A 17,337-nucleotide genomic window follows, 5' to 3' on the forward strand; every position below is an offset into this window, starting at 1 on the left:
TAGATGCCTGAGATAACGTCTCCATAACTGGGTTTTAGGAAGTCTCAAAGGATTCTAAAAATAAAAACAGTGTGGAATCCAAGTAGTTAAATGACAAATGAGGATCAAGCTTTAATTTGGAAATACTAATCTGTCAGAACTGGTACCAAGTTCATAAAGTTAATTAAATATGGACTCTACTTATAGAAATAGCTTCCCACTTAAATATAGAAAAAGAAAAGCTACTAAATCTATTTGTTGCCTCTATTTAGCAAAAACAAGGTATTTCCTTTCTCTTTACTATAAGCCTATGAACTCTATTAAGACAATCTTCAAGCACTTCAAGGTACTGTCTCAATCATATATGAACTATTGTTAATATTAACATTACATTTAATATACCATAAGTTCTATACAGTAAAAGGCATATTCTATTTGAATGTTTAAAGTCATATACAATTTTGAGATAAAGTATTGGCTAATTATAAGTAGCCCAAAGCATTTGGACTGTTTGACAGTTTGGCAAAACGGAAAAGACAGGAATGAAAGTCAATTTTGCCATAAGCAGAAAGCAGTCTTCATTTGCAAAATCAATTTGCTTTGCAAAAATTAAATATCCACATCCCAGCAAAGAAGGGAGTTGCAAGTCAATGGTAACTTACATTTGCCACAATGTGTTTTTCAGAATTGAGTCATAGAAGTTATACTTAGAAAAGTTCACATATAAAAACATTACATAGGGGCACCTAGGTGGCTTAGTCAGTTAAGCGTTGGACTTCAGTTCAGGTCATGATCTCATGGTTCGTGAGTTTGAGCCCCACATCGGGCTCTGTGATGACAGCTCAGAGCCTGGAGCCTGTTTTGGATTTTGTGTCTCCCTCTCTCTCTCTGCCCCTCCCCTGCTCATGCTCTGTCTCTCTCTCTCAAAAATGAATAAACTTTAAAAAAAAAAATCTAAAAACAGATTATGTAAAAAACAAGCAAAGAAAGAAATCTAACCCCACTTATTATAAGTAATTGATTTAATGTCTGTAGTTGTATTGATCATAGAAATTATTTTAAATAAAAATAACATTTAAAAAGATGATATTTGTAAAATATTGTTTCATTTTGTTTAGAGGAGAAAAAAGCCATTTAATAAAACCTCAGAAAAAACTTGTCAAAGCATAGTGAGGAATGTTACCCTTAACGTGACCCCTCTACTGGCATGCACCAGCAAAAAGCTTTTCTTTACCCCTTCCTTGCTTCCCTTCTCAGCTCCAGGAAAGGAAAAAAGGCAGCAAAAGGTGCTGCATCTTTCATGGCAAAGTTCTAGCCACAACAGAAGGGAGATCAAGGCCCACGGCAGCTAAATAAAAGAACAGCAACCTCAGCTGTTGTGGCATCTCATCTTCTTTTCCAGTCACTAACCAGAGCCAACAGCTAATCCTCTTGGCTTCTAATTCCGAGCCAAAAATGTCTCTAGGAGACATTGGACGGTCTCTAGGAGATGAGCTGCCTCTTTCTCCTACTAGTCTGTGGCAAAAACTGCTGCATTGCAAGAGGAAGCACACATTTAACTCACTAGGATTAGTGATGTAAATATCACTAACTCTATTTATTTGGGGCCTTAGGAAGCAACATCAATAAGATGAGCTAACCTCTATAAATTGTTTGTATATTTCTCAGAAGAGAAATTAAGCCAATATTCTAAAGAAAAAAAATGGCTGAAATATTTTAGTTAGAGATTATTGAAATTACAGTAACAAGAGATTCAGAAAACTACAGAAATATATTTTTAAATAAACTTTTAGCATTAAAACCTAACATGTAATTCATTAAAAATATTGTATACTATTCATTTCAAAGTCATATTTCAAAAGAAGCACTTTCTTATAAAAGAAATTTCATTTACCTTTCATGTTATTACATATTAATTTATTCAATCAATATCTAAAAATTTTTTGAAAAAGTTTACAATAAAATTATATAATAGGAACACTTTCCTGTTTACAAAAGTTATAGCAACCAAGAACAAGCTCTCAAAGTCCTAAGAGCTAAAAAAAAAGATAATAAAACAACTAGTTACAGGTATAAGGAAAGCAAAGCAAGTCATTAGGAAAAAGACTTCTTCCTGAGCTGTCAGCACAGAGCCTAATGCAGGGCTCAATCCCACGAACCATGAGATCATGACTTGAGTGGAAACCAAGAGTCAGATGCTTAACCAACTGAGCCACACAAGCGCCCCCGCCCCCGCCCCCTACTTAGTTTTTCTGACAAATCAGTTTAACATCACATTCCTGAAGCACCATCCTAAGTATCAGTTGTTGGGATCAGATTTGTGACAGAAATTATAAAGTAGACAGTTCAGAAATCAAATCAATTTGGAGTCTTTTTCATGTAAGTTACTGATTTTAAGTGTCTATCTGTTGCCCACACCACAAAAGGACAATGTTTTATTGTAAAAAACTGAAAAGCTTCACATGCATTCTTACATAATGAAAAACAATTTATCTCCCTATGGAAGTGGGCAGAAATAAATAATTATCTCAATGCATTTATTATAATCCAGAATATCATGTACCTTTAGGAGAAAATGGTACATGATACAGTTGAAAAGCTTATTAGTAAAGATCCATAAAATTGATTAATGACTTGGAAAACAAGAATTATTATATAGCAATAGATTTAAGAAAGAATTAGCTGATCCAGAGACGAGGCCAAAAAAAGAAGAAAAAAATGAATATACTTTTCCAGAGAATGAATATAGTACAGCACTGCTTAAAAACACAGGTACGGGGCACCTGGGTGGCTCAGTCAGTTGAGCATCCGACTTTGGCTCAGGTCATGATCTGGCGGTCCGTGAGTTCGAGCCCAGCGTCAGGCTCTGTGCTGACAGCTCAGAGCCTGGAGCCTGTTTCAGATTCTGTGTCTCCCTCTCTCTCTGACCCTCCCCCGTTCATGCTCTGTCTCTCTCTGTCTCAAAAATAAATAAACGTTAAAAAAACAAACAAACAAACAAAAAACACAGGTACAAGGGCACCTGGGTGGCTCAGCAGGTTAAGTATCCAACTTTGGTTCAGGTCATGATCTTACGATTCGTGAGTTCAAGCCACGCATCAGGCTGTCATCCTCTCTCCCCAACTCTTTCCCTTTCTCTCCCCCCCTCCCACACACTCTCTCTCTCTCTCAAAAATAAAGAAACATTTAAAAAACAAAAACACAGGTACAGACTAAACAATGCTGTATGATTATTTCCAGACTGCACTGGTTTTCTTGATCAGTTTATTTGACAAAGATTGTTTCATACTTCTGCATTAAAAGAGTTATCAATCTAATATTCCCATGCTCTTAAATATTATTATTTTATGACTTTAGTATAAAATGAAAGTACTTAATAATTATAAATTTAGAAATTCCTAATTAACTTTATCAATGTATATGTTTTCACTATAAAATAAAAGATACTACATTAATTAGGACCAGGGTATTGATTAAATTTACCTTATTAGTGGCTGGTGCAGTGCAACCAATGATGCGTGGACTGTAACAGACACAACAGAGAGGTGGAAATAATCAAACATAACATTAACATGATGATGAAGGCCTCTATGGAGGCTAAAGTGCAGCTTCAATGTTCGGCTACTTATTAGCTGCAAGGCATTCAGGTCGTCTGCCCTATAAAAAGCAACACATTTGCATATAAGTATAGCATAATAAAGTAAAGGCTAATATTTAATTAATTACTTTTTAAAAACTCAGAATAATTTTTAAAGCATCACATCTCATTAGACAGAAATGTTAAATCTAGTAATAATAACCAGATCTTACCTTTAGTTTTCTACCAGTCCATGATACAGACTGGGTTTTTTTGTTGTTGTTGTTGTTTTTTTACTAATGTTCCTATAAAACGAATCCTTTTTGACAGACTAAGAAGTACTCTTACCTTACACTAAATTTTACTCCCTAGGGTATACTGTTCATTATAAGGTTGCAGTATAACAGAAGTCAAATCCTATAATAATAAATCCCAAAAGACAGTTAAAATTACTTTTATTATACAAAATTTTGTTATTAAGTGATGCTTGAAAGTAAGCAACTGGTAGATATTTTATTATAAATATTTAGTCTGTCAGATTTCTACATATCAAAAATTCAAACAATGCCATGAGAATGATTCCCAATGAGTTTGTGTGTGTGTATGTATTTTAACCCATACATATGTTATAACTACCTATAGTTAAACTACTTACTCATTTCATTTTACTTTATTTATAAAATTCTGAGTTGGTTTGAAAATAATCCCTTAAGGCATTCTTTGTAATAAACAAGTATTATAGAGGAGCAGTAGCTGCCACATCAAAAATTCTTATTCCTCCCTGATAGTAAAGAGGACATCTCAAGTAGACTTTTCAGGATGTGACTGCTTAGCCATTTTTCCCACAAGAGTCTAAATGTATGTACAATTTTTAAAAAGTATTTCTACAAGTATGTTTGAAATGAGAAAAAAAAACTGCAAAAGATAAAATTGCTAAACAAATCTCTGATTCTTGTTTTAAATGAATACAAGCACGTGTCCCTAACATATATGACTGAACGTCCACATGTGTGAACAAGTTCAGAGTAGCCAGTCCTAAAACTTCCTCAAGGGCTCTAGGAATTACTGAACTAGAAATAACTGCAAAGTATAAGAGTCATCAGTCTTGATAACACTCTACATATCAAGAGTCCCGCCTAAACATGGCATCACTCATGCCACTAAGATGGTCAGTGATATAGTGAAAGAGAGTTCAGTTACATTTAAATGTCTCATAGTAGTGGTATTATCAGTGGAGTTTCTAGAGTCTAGGAAATTGTATCATATTTCTTCAACTTGTCTGATTTGCTACCTGGGGCACACAGAATTGACATGGATACAAAAGAGTATGTGTAACCACTCTCATGAGACTGTTCCAGTTAGACAGAAGTAGTTTATTTAATTTTATTTTTTAATATAATTTATTGACAAATTGGTTTCCATATAACACCCAGTGCTCATCCCAACAAGTGCCCTCCTCAATGCTCATCACCCGCTTTCCTCTCTCCCCCTACCCTCCATCAACCCTCAGTTTGTTCTCAGTATCCAAAACTCTCTTATAGTTTGCCTCCCTCCCTCTCTGTAACTGTTTTTTTTCCCCTTGCACTCCCCCATGGTCTTCTGTTAAGTTTCTCAAGATCCATCTATGAGTGAAAACATATGGTATCTAGACAGAAGTAGTTTAAACAAGAAACGGACAGGCTAGATTTCTAACAAAATGGAGAATAGATACCAGTTATGAGAAACGAAAGATTTTTAATTGTTTGATTAGTCTACTTACGAATAATCTCCATCTGTGAAGTGTAGATCCAAAGATAACAGAAAATTCATTTCTTCAAGGGTTTCTTCAATCTCAAGAGAAATTACAATGTAAGATATTTTTGAATACTTACACAAAGTTAGAAATAAGCCTTGAGGCTCTATAAAAATATTTATCTAAATATATATGAAGAGATGTTTACCTTTTTTTCATCCAACAACATTTTAACTTTGAAGATCATGACATCATTTAAAACAACCTCCTCATTTTTATATAGAATTTGAAATGTTTTACTGCAAATCAGAGAATCATGAACTGAAGCTGGAAAGGCTAAAGTCATACCTAAAACAGATAAGATATGTAACTGACAGGTAAAAGTAAAAACACAATACAAGTAAATTAATACTTTAAAATACCATAAGTTTTACTGTATTACTCCAGTACCATTACCATTTTACATAGCAGTATTAGAACATTTCTGAAAGTTTACTACTTTCTATGTAAAAAAATGAATAAATAAGTACATTATAACCATCATAAAATTTTTGTACAACTTATCTTAATCTGAGAAGGTAAATGAGGAATCTCAAGGTAGATTCTTTTAAAAGGAACAATTGATCTGTACACGCAGAAGGAAGCAATTTAGTTTTCCATAGATGCATAGTGAAGAATTTGATTGGCCATTGTCCTGGTTGCTGGGTGGCAACCTCTAAATCCTTGGAATAAAGAGTTTGGCTTTTGTCCCAATTCCTTGTAAGTGGCCTCTAAATCCTTAGAATTTCCCAGTGACGAGTTATTCATGGTAGGCCCAAATAATGGTAAGGAGATGACTCAGGATGGAGGCTGGCCACACAAGATCAACTACATGACTACAGAGTTGGCGACTGACCCACATGGTTTAAGCTCAACCTCCAGTGAGGGGAAGGGGGCTGAAGACTGAGCAATGATTCAATCAAGTGAGCTTTCCTGATTGGCAGTATTCTACATATTGTCACATGCAAACTTTCTGGGAGGGTAATATGTCCTGACTCCTTGCAGAGAGAACAAAGAAGCTTTACAAATCTGGAACCCTTTCAGACCTTGCCCTATGCACCTCTTCTTTTGGCTGGCTCTGATATGTATCCCTTTGCTATAATAAAACTATAATAATAAGTAGAGTGCTTTCCTGAGTTCTGTGTGTTGTTTCAGTGAATTATCACACCTGAAGTGTAATGGGAACCCCAAATTTGTTGCTATCTAATCAGAAATGAGGGTAGCCAGTGGACCCTTTAAGTGGCACCTTATGTCTGAAGTAAGATCAGTCTCATGGAAGACCATGCCCTTTACATGTCAAGTTTGTTCTACCTCCGTCCAGGTTGTTGGTGTCAGGTCATTCCAACAAGGTGGAATCTAAACATTTCAACAACGTGGGTATCTCTGCACAGCAGGGAGCCTAGAGTGGGACACCAGAGTTCAAATGGAATAAGAAGGTATCCATATGGAGTGGTGGCCTGAGGTCAGAACCTGTGTAGGATGAAAAGGGCAAACCTAGTGAAGGGATGACTTAGGGTGAGGTACTAAGAGCCCTTCTTCTGCCTTAGTTCTAGAACGTGGCTAATAAATATTGGATTAGTGTGCCTCAACAAATAGATATTTTGAGGTCTGTCATATGAAAGATTCTTGCTGCCATGGTATCATTTTTTAACTTAAGAACAGATTAAAAGCTTGACCAGATTCTTTTCACTGCTCAATTTATCTGAGGGCACACTGATGGAAGTTTCTGCCCTATTGCCTAGATCATAAGAGGGCAGTCTTTTCACTGAACAGAAGGTTTCTGTTTTGACCCATTCCCTTGGAGGAAGAAAAGTTAAATGTTAAGTTTAGAGGCAAATCAGCCTACTCAATGTGTTTGTTATCTAATACTTGATCATATTACAAACTTACCAGAAGCACTGTGATGAGATCTAAATTTCACATGATTCACTCCTGACTTTGTTGGCTAACTTCCCCCAAAAAGGGGGTCTTAAAACTTTTTAGTATACAGAAGCGTACTATGACCCAGAGACTTCATTCAGCTTTTTCTCTGGGAGACTTCGTTTACAGTAGTGATACTACAGCTTTCTTACACAACTAGGCTTGTGCTTACTATTCAGTTTCTCCAAACTCAACCAGATATATACTTGGATGACATTCACAGGTGATAAAACTATACAGAAAGCAAAAAGAATGATTAACACAAAAATGAGGTGGGGTATACAGGAGGTTTTTATGGTAGTAGTAATGTTCTATTTCTTTTTTTCTTTTTTAATGTTTTTATTTATTTTTGAGAGAGAGCGAGAAAGCATGAGCAGTGGAGGGCAGACAGAGAGGGAGACACAGGATGTGAAGCAGGCTCCAGGCTCTGAGCTGTCAGCACAGAGCCCGATGTGGGGCTCAAACTCACAAACTATGAGATCATGACCTGAGCCGAAGTCAGATACTCAACCGACTGAGCTACCCAGGCACCCCAACAATGTTCTATTTCTTAAATGAAGGAATGAGTATTTGGGTATTCATTTTATTATTTAATAAAATAATGTTTTATATGATCTTCAAAAATGTGTGATACTTTTCATAAAAATTCTAAATATGTGTTATACAGTTACTCTGTGACATACATTGTTACAAGTTAAGTACACCAAACCAAAGGAAAAAAAAACCCCACTTTCCCTGCCCTCCTCGAATTCTGTAAATTACATCTGTACTGAGTATGACAGAAATAGAGTGCTATGTTATCTTATGAGGGTGAACCTCGTCTGGGATCTCAGGAAAGACCCTACTGACAATGGTATTTGACAATACCATAAAAAAGAGTCAAATGAAGATGGAAAGGGAGAGAATCTGAAGAGAAGGAATATAAACTTCTTGAAGTCAAGGTCCATGTCTCACATTCTTCTTACTCCATATAGTGGTATTATGTATAGGGTCAGCACTTGTGGAGAAACTGGAACACTTGTACACTATTGGTGAGAATGTAAAATGGTGTTGCCACTACTGGAAACAGAATGAAGGTTCCTCAAAAAATTAAAAATAGAACTATCATATGATCCAGCAATTATACATCTGCTATTTATCCCAAAGAATTGAAAACAGGATATTGAAGATATATCTGCACTTCCATAATTCACTGCCGCATGATTCACAATAGCTAAGTGGTAGAAATAACCTGTCCGTAAGTAGGTGAATGGGTAAAGAAAATGATTTATACAATAGAATATTTTCAACCTTAATAAAAGGAAATCCTATAATATGCAGCAACATATGGATAGACCATAACGACTTAAGCTAAGTGAAACAGGCCAAACGCTGCATGATTCTATTTATATGTGCTATCTAAAATAGTCAAACTCATCAAAGAAAGTAGAATAGTGGTTGCTAGGGGCCGCGGGGAGGGAGAAATGAGGAACTGCTAGTCAGTGGTACAGAGTTTCAGTCATGCAAAGTTAAAAAGCTCTAGAACTCTGCTGTACAACAATGTGCACTCCTAAGTTATAGCAACACTGTACTATATACCGTAAAGTCTGTTGAGAGTAGATTTTTAACACACGCAAAAAAGAATGTGCTTTACTCTGAAGCATTAATATGTTAATATCTCATGGCAATTTACTTAGAGAAAAGTCCCCACGTTTTTATCCTAAGGTAAACACTAATCTTCCTGACATACTGCAGTTGGGTCTGGGGTGGCCAACTATAACAGCTGACCTGATTACAGACCTTTAATTCATCACTGATTTCAGGCCCACCCCTTATTTCCCTTCACCTGCTGTACCTTCCTGAAATCCCTGGGAGAAGGTGTCCTTAAAAAGCAGTTCAGCTCTCACTTCTGTTTTCTGCCTGCAAAAACTTACTGAAATATTTTACTATTCCTTTTTTGTGTTTTATATTGCTATTACTGAAGAGTCTTAGAAACAAAAAGACCCAAACATATGTGTATAGTTCTTTTCTTGTCTTGAATGTGAAACACTCTGTGCTTTTTAATCTTTACTAGATGATAACTTCCATCAATGAGGTCAGGACCACATATCATTTTCATTGCTATAATTTAGGAGTGAGCAATATGTCTTACACATAATAAGCCCTTAGCATGTATTTATTGAATACTTGAACTTTCATCACACTTAATTTAGTGCCCTAATTTCTTGTTGAAAGAACTCTATTGTCACTTTGCCTGTCAGTTATCTGCTAACCCAAACATCTGATCTACACTTTTAGAGACCTGTGATAGAGGCTTATGAATACTTACATTAAGTTGTGATAATTTATGTTTTATATTTTATTCCTATCATTATCTTTCACATTTATATTCCCTTTGCTTAAACAGCTAGTACTGATATCTGTTATTTATTTTGTGAACAAGTGAGCATTCATTCAACCATAATTTATTAAGCTTCTAAAGTATCGGGAACTAAGAGATATGAACATAAATAAGAACCCTGCCCTTGTTTTCAGAGTTCCCAATCTAGTTTGAATAGAAACATTCAAGCAAATAATTGGACTACAATGGGATAATCTCTTAACTCCCTATTTTGGAGGCCAAAGCAAATGCCAATGTAATTATCACTATCTCTTAAGCCAGGTAAAAAGACAATGGTTGTGACAGAAGGAAGCTGTTCAATCTAGGGAAAGCAAAATGGAGGGCTATAATGCCAAATGGACTCAAGTTTCATAAGCTATGCCAAGTTTATTGAAAGATCTAACTCTGCTGAGTTTTCCATTCATGATTGTTGAGCTCATTCAGTTACTATTAACAGTAATGGATTAGTGACATAAAATGAAGATTTATTTATTTAAACCTTCCTCATTTTATTATATTTTTTTAAATTTTCTTAATGTTTGTTTATTTTTGAGAGGGAGAGAAAGTGAGTGGGGGAGGTGCAGACAGAGAGGGAGACATGGAATCCAAAGCAGGCTCCATGCTGTCAGCACAGAGCCTGATGCGGGGTTTGAACCCACAAACCGTGAGATCATGACTGGGGCTGAAGTCAGATGCTCAACCAACTGAGCCATCTAGGCACCCCAGAATCTTCCTCATTTAAAAAAAATTTTTTTTAATTTTTTTAATTTATTTTTGAAGGAGAGAGAGACAGACAGAGAGTGAGTGGGGGAGGAGCAGAGAGAGGGAGACACAGGATCCCAAGCAGGCTCCAGGCTCTGAGCCATCAGCACAGAGCCCGACATGGGGCTTGAACTCACAGACCACGAGATCATGACCTGAGCCGAAGTCGGACGCTCTACCGACTGAGCCACCCAGGCACCCCAAATCTTCCTCATTCTAAAAAAAGCAATCTCCTTTTATGATTCTTGATGTTTGATTGTATTATAATAAAATAAATAACAAAAAATTATAAGATGTTAAAAAGATGTTTATAGAAAAGTGTTATGAAACATAGCAGAGGAAACTTCTAAACTAGGACAAAGGAGACAATGAGGTGGAAAATACGTGCACAAAATATTAAGTAAGTTAGAACTCTTCAAATGTGAGAAACTGGAAGTGGTTCCATGGGGAGAAATCCACAAGGAAATGGTAGCAAATAAAGTTAGACATGTAGGATAGGGTCAAATCATGAAAAATCTTAACAATTCAGCAAAACTGTCAAAATATTTCAATGGCTCTCAAAGGAAGGCCTGGAAAAGTTGATAGCTGGGAAAAGCTTAAGGAGACAACTAACAGGGAGGAAACAGATGGTTCATCTACCAGCATGTCAAGATATTTGAAGCTTTATTTCTAATGGCCAATTAACCACTGCCAAGGCACGTAACTGGGACAACCCCTCCTTACTTTGATAGCTAGTCCTTATTTCCACCCTTTCTTCTTTTTTTAAAAACATTTGTTTGTTTGTTTATTTACTTATTTATTTATTTTTGAGATACAGAGAGAGAGAGGGAGGGGGAGAGAGAGAGAGGGAGAGAGACAGAATCCCAAGCAGGCTATGCACTGTCAGTGCAGAGCCTGATGCAGGGCTGAAACCCACAAACTGTGAGATCATGACCTGAGCTGAAATCAAGAGTTGTATGCTTAACAGACTGAGCCACCCAGGTGCCCCAACCTTCCTTTTTTCTTGATATTAATTTGTTCTTAACTGCTATCACCTGTATAAAAGCACTGGGTGGTGGTAGATAGGAATACATATACACGCAAAAAATTTTATCTAGAATAAATGACTTTGAAAAAATCTGGTCAAATACAAATAACTGGAAAAATGTTTTTGTTGTTCAAGCAGGGTTGATTTCTTATTAGTCCAAATGCTTATCTAGCTGTGAAATTTTTATCAAAGTAGAGAAAAATATATATATATATAGTAATAAGACCTTCCTCACATATTATTGTTTGAAGTTTTATGCAATTTCCCTTCTTTCTCCTCATGAATAGCAGTCTCATAGAAAAACTACATAGAAATTTTTCTAAAGATGACATCAAAATGCCTAATAGGTACATGACAAGATGTTCAACATCACTAATCATCAGGGAAATGCTAATCAACAACACAATGAGTTATCACCTTACATGTATTGGAATGGCTATTATCAAGAAGACAACAGACAATAGGTGCTAACAAGAATGTGGTGAAAGGGAAACCCTATCCACTGCTGGTGGGAATGTAAATTGGCCTGACCACTATGGAAAACAATATGGAGGGTCCTTAAAAAATTAAAATAAGATCGGCCATAGCATCCAGCAATTTCATTTCTGGTATATATCTAAAGGAAATGAAAAGATTTCAAGGAGATAAATGCACTCCTATGTTTACTGCAGCATTATTCACAATAGCCAAGATACAGAAACAATGAATGAATGGATTAAAAAGATGGGGTATATATACACAATGGAATTTTATTCAGCTGTTAGAAAGGAGACTATCTTGCCATTTGCAACAAGATGGATGAACCCTGAGCACATTATGCTAAGTGAGAGAGGTCAGAAAAATAAAAAAATAATGCATTATCACTTATTTGTAGAATCTAAAAAACTCGAAGTCGTAAAAAACAGAGTAAAATGGTAGTTAACAGGGGATGAGGGGGTGGGGAAATAAGTTTGATGTTATTTAAGAATACAAACCTGTAAGGAGTAGTAAATAAGCCATAGATATCTACTGTACAGTATAACGAATGTAGGCAACAATATTGTGCTACAATTATATAATGTCAATAAATATTATTACAACAATCACATTATAATAAACAAATGTATCAAAGCAACACATGGTACACCTTAAATTTACATATTGTATGTCAAATTTATCCAATAAAAAAAGAAGAAGAAAGTAGTTGTTTTATTTTACTACTACTAGCTACCGTCTACAGAGCACTTATGTGCCAGGCACTGTGCTTTATGTATATTATTACTAATCCTTTAGGCAATTTTATTGTGCAGGAACTAATCTATTTTAGAGATACCAAGGCTCCGATAATTTAAATAATTTATCTAGGAGCAAATGCCACTGCTGTTTGCCCCAAAGCCTGTGCTCGGTCTTCTATGTCACACTGATAAACTAGTTTAAACATAGGTATGCAGTACACTCTTACATATCACAGAACCCTTACACTAGTAAGAAGTAGGTGTTTCATAGGGGAAGAAAAGACCCAAAGGAGGTATAGAAAGGTTAAACCATACCACTCAGTTATCCTGTGTTATTAGTAAGGCTAATTCTTGAAAACTAAGGAAGAAAAGGCACATATATGGTTGACGGGCAACTCCTTCTTCATGACTGTCCTTAAATCAAGTTGTTTCTGAGATCCTAGAGTCCACCTTATTTCAGTTTTTTAACATCTGGGGTAATTTAGGGTAGAAATAGAGGACATGACAAAGGGAACCAATATTTACTGAACATTATACCAGGTCTCTGTATCTAATTTTCTCATTTAATTTTCACAAACACACTGTAAGACAGGGATTATTTCCCTCCACTGATTAGGTAAGTCTCAGAGAAACAGAGTAATTTGCTTTAAGACCAAAAGCTAGTAAGTGGCAGAACAACACTTACGAGTGAGTGGCAGAACAAATCCAAATTCAAACACTATCTACAGATTAAGTTAGTTTTATAAGCATAGAAATGCAAGGGTAGGTACTTAGATTTCCTTGACAAGTTATAAATTCAGGGGTCTTTTGTGAGATCTCTTCTTTCCCTCGGATTTCCCTTTTTGCCCTTGGTCATTCTAGCTCATTCTTCTTATCCCAGAAATGGCTTTATTAATTTAAAAAACATTGTAATTTACATATTAACATGAGATGTTATCCTATGTACCTACTATGCTGCACAATTATATATATCACAGGAAATCATCAAAATAACTTTATTATAATTTTTAGCTCTGTGCATTAAATGGTTCACAAATAGTATACACAGTAAGTCAAAACGTGACTGTTTCTCATTCTTTCTTATAGTACCAGATGTCAAATAATAATATTTTACATATATACAGACCTTTACAGTTTACCGAGAACTTTCACTTAAACACATAACAACCCTGTAAAGCAGGTAACACACTTCACAGATGAGAACCTGAGGCTCACAGAGGTTAAGTGAGTTTTGCAAGGTAACATAAAAGGAAGCTGGTATCCTGATTCCAAATCACTACTTTATTAACTACAACAGAGCCACATCTTTGAATTTACAGCTTCTAAGATATATCTATAGCTACCTCTCTGTAACAGGTGACCCAGATCAATACCAAAATGGTAACTAGATTTGTCTTGTCTTGCCAGAAACTTAAGATCCTTTCTTTATGTTGGATAGTCGTTTCAATTTTATAAGTACTCTCCCTCTCATGAAAATGAAATGAAAAATGAAAAGCTGTTTACTTGTTTTCAACATTTGTAACAAACCCATAGACAAAGCACAGTAAGATTTAACTACAGTTACAAAACAGAATATGAATGTTAGAAACTTTGATAACATAAAACAAAGGATATATTTAACAAGTTGAAAGGTGGAGGAAAAGAGAAAATTTGAAAAAAGAGGCATTACAAAATAGGATTTGTCTTATTTGCTAAAATCGAAAATGGAGGTTTAAACAATATATCATTTAACAGTTACAGCCAAGGTCAAAGAAACAGTCAAAGAATGACACGGGCATAATGGCATCTCCTAAAAAGCAGAGAAGAGAAGGAGGAAGTAGTGTATCCTTCAGTTGTCGTTTATCATACCAGGAAGTAAAAAAGCCTATATAAAGGAAACCATTAGAACGAAAGAAATAGTGAAAAGTGGATGCATCTAGGGAAGTAACTATGTTTTCACTACAAATCTTTCTAGACTAATAGATTTTTTAACTATTTGTATTATTTGCAAAAAAATATTTTTTTTTTCAGAAAAAAGGGATGGGTGGATTATTAAAAAAGCAAATAAAACAATGTATGTTTCTTTCTAAAAAAATGCTATCGTTATTAGAAACGGGGAGTTGTTATTTGCACTTTTTATCACAATAGTACATAGTGCTCTAACATTTCAAACTGGGGACAGTTCCTTAGAATCAAGAATGACTTCTTTGTTGTAGAAGTCTGTAAATATTTTCTTATTAATCAATTTTCAACAGCTCTATAAATACTCATTGTCTTTTATGACTGATGCTATTGCAGATGACAGCTATTTCCTGACTCAAACCTCTCACTGTCAGCACAATTTCATGCTGGAAATAATTTAAATGTGTTGCAATAAGCTGTATGATACCATCTAATTCCTACATCTAACTTGCCCTTCTGCAACTCACAGACAAAATCAGTACTTTCTTTCTTCTTCTAAAAGTTTTCCAGAAATATACACAAAGTATAGGAATTATGGTAAAATACAGTGCTGGAAAGGAAAGGTCTTAAGATGATAGTACAAATCCAACAAGAAAAATAGGGTGTGTAATAAAAGTATAGAGAAAATCCAAGCCCTTAGAAGAAAAAGTGAATTTTTAAGGAAGAGAGGTAAAAAGAGAATAAACACACTGGATAAAGAAAAATTACCCCTATCTGAATATATTTATGTTATCAAGGATGAGTCTAGACATCAAAGATCTGTACTTATTAAAACAAAGTCAACCAAATTCACAGGAATAATTTCTAGAGAAACTTTTGGAAAGGATACCTTTTCCTAACAAATTTACTAGTATTAAAAAGATACAAACTCCAGGAACTCTTAAATACTATTTTAAAATGAAACACATCTTGGAAGAGAAGGGGCATAAAAAGAGAACCAAATCAGTACTTCTAAGACTAGAATACACTGGTTGCTTTCTTTGTGCTTGCTCTCTCTCCCTCTCTTTTGTTCTTCCAGATCGCTGATAAGGAAAAATTCATCTGGACATGAGAACATTATTTTGGATCTACTATACCTAATTTTCATATGAACTTAAACATTTAACATGATAGGCTATCCTGGGGTACAATGGCAGAAAATACAACTGAAATACCAGATTCACATTATCACAGAGGTGTTCAGAGGATGAAACAAGAACCTGTGGGGTACTACACACATATAAAAGATAGTCATGCTGGGAATGGTATTGGGATGAAGAAAGATGCATACCTCGTAATTTGTTAAAGGTCATTTTATTTGTAAAAATCCATAGATATGATCATGTACCATAAACAGGAAAGATATTCTAAACTAGAGAAAAAGAAAATATACTGATATAACATTAAAAAAGATATATTTTTAAGTGTTTATTCATTTACTTTTTGATAGAGAGAGACAGAGAAAGCACAAGTGGGGGAGGAGCAGAGAGAGACAGAGAGACAGAGAGAGAGAATCCCACGCAGGCTCCACATTCAGCATGGAGCCCAACGTAGGGCTTGATCTTCACAACCATGAGGTCACAACCTGAGCCGAAATCAAGGGTCAGTTGCTTAACCAAGTGAGCCACCAAGGCACCCCAGGATAAAAAAAGATCTTGAAAAATTATATTAGGTATTACATTTTAGACATGAGAGACAAAAGTTTGCTATTTTGAAAAAGTATGAAAGAAATTAACACTTTCTTCTTATGTTCAAAATCTAGTTCTCATGTTCTTGATTTTGGCTGTTATAATTTAATAAAAACGATGTAACCTCTTAAAAATTTCTAGTGTAATGCTATAAAAAATGCACACATAAATAATATTTTCACATACAAACTAAAATTATATATTATAAAATCCTATTGCTTTCCAAACCCAAGCTTTCTCTTTTAAAGACTGGTGTCTGCTATCAACTATTTTTAAAAGATACTTCCTTTCCACACACTAGTAAATTATCAGATAATTGACATTTCACAGTCAATAACACACAGTTATTAGTATCAGAAGCTGGTGATAGTGACAATGACTCAATCTGGACTTACACCTAATAAAAATCCAACCAAAAATAAACAAACAAAAAACCTAAACCAAAATCACAGTGACAGTGTCCAGGAAAAGGCACTTAAGGCACTTAAAAAGCAAGTACTTAGGGGCGCCTGGGTGGCTCAGTCAGTTAAGCATCTGACTTTGGCTCAGGTCATGATTGCACAGTTCATGGGTTCGAGCCCTGTGTCAGGCTCTGTGCTGACAGCTCAGAGCCTGGTGGAGCCTGCTTCGGATTCTGTGTCTCCCTCCCTCTCTGCCCCTCCCCCCCTTTCTCTCTCTCTCAAAAATAAATTAACATTAAAAAAAAATTAAAAAAAAAAAAGAAAGTACTCTATTGGGTATTTCTGAAATAATATTTGTCATAATGTCAAAAGAACCTTACTTTGTAAATGATATTAACTACATGTAAATTTCTGCCATACAAATAACCTAGAAAAATCTCAAACAACTTAAACTTATACCTCAAGATACTAGAAAAAGAACAAACTAAGCCCAAAGTAAGCAGAAGGAAGGGAATAACAAAGATTGGAGTGGAAATAAATGAAATAGAGACTAGAAAGACAATAGAAAAGGTCAATGAAACTAAGAGTTGGTTTTTTGAAAAGATAAAATGAACAAACCTTTAGGTAGACTATGAAAAAAAGATGACTCAAATAATTACAAATGAAAGAGAAGACACTATAACTAGCCTTTGTAGAAATACAAAGGGTAAGAGACTACA

The 17,337-nt window shown here is 35.2% G+C and overlaps 1 protein-coding gene across 10 annotated transcripts in view; it reads right to left on the reverse strand.

Annotated features, from left to right (window-relative positions):
* FAM135A (family with sequence similarity 135 member A) overlaps positions 1–17,337 on the reverse strand; it is a 120,358-nt gene that overhangs the window by 78,539 nt on the left and 24,482 nt on the right. For 9 of the 10 annotated variants that reach the window (XM_027057487.2, XM_027057480.2, XM_027057477.2 and 6 more), the window contains 3 exons: positions 5,497–5,636; positions 5,316–5,386; positions 3,463–3,636 (listed from right to left, as the gene is read on the reverse strand). In XM_027057487.2, coding sequence (XP_026913288.1) covers positions 3,463–3,636; positions 5,316–5,386; positions 5,497–5,636 — 385 coding nt within the window. Of the gene's footprint in view, positions 1–3,462; positions 3,637–5,315; positions 5,387–5,496; positions 5,637–6,638; positions 6,798–17,337 lie in introns of all 10 variants that reach the window. The other variant, XM_053222607.1, reaches the window with a different exon arrangement.

Source organism: Acinonyx jubatus, chromosome B2 (assembly GCF_027475565.1).
Source record: "Acinonyx jubatus isolate Ajub_Pintada_27869175 chromosome B2, VMU_Ajub_asm_v1.0, whole genome shotgun sequence".
NCBI lineage: Eukaryota > Metazoa > Chordata > Mammalia > Carnivora > Felidae > Acinonyx > Acinonyx jubatus.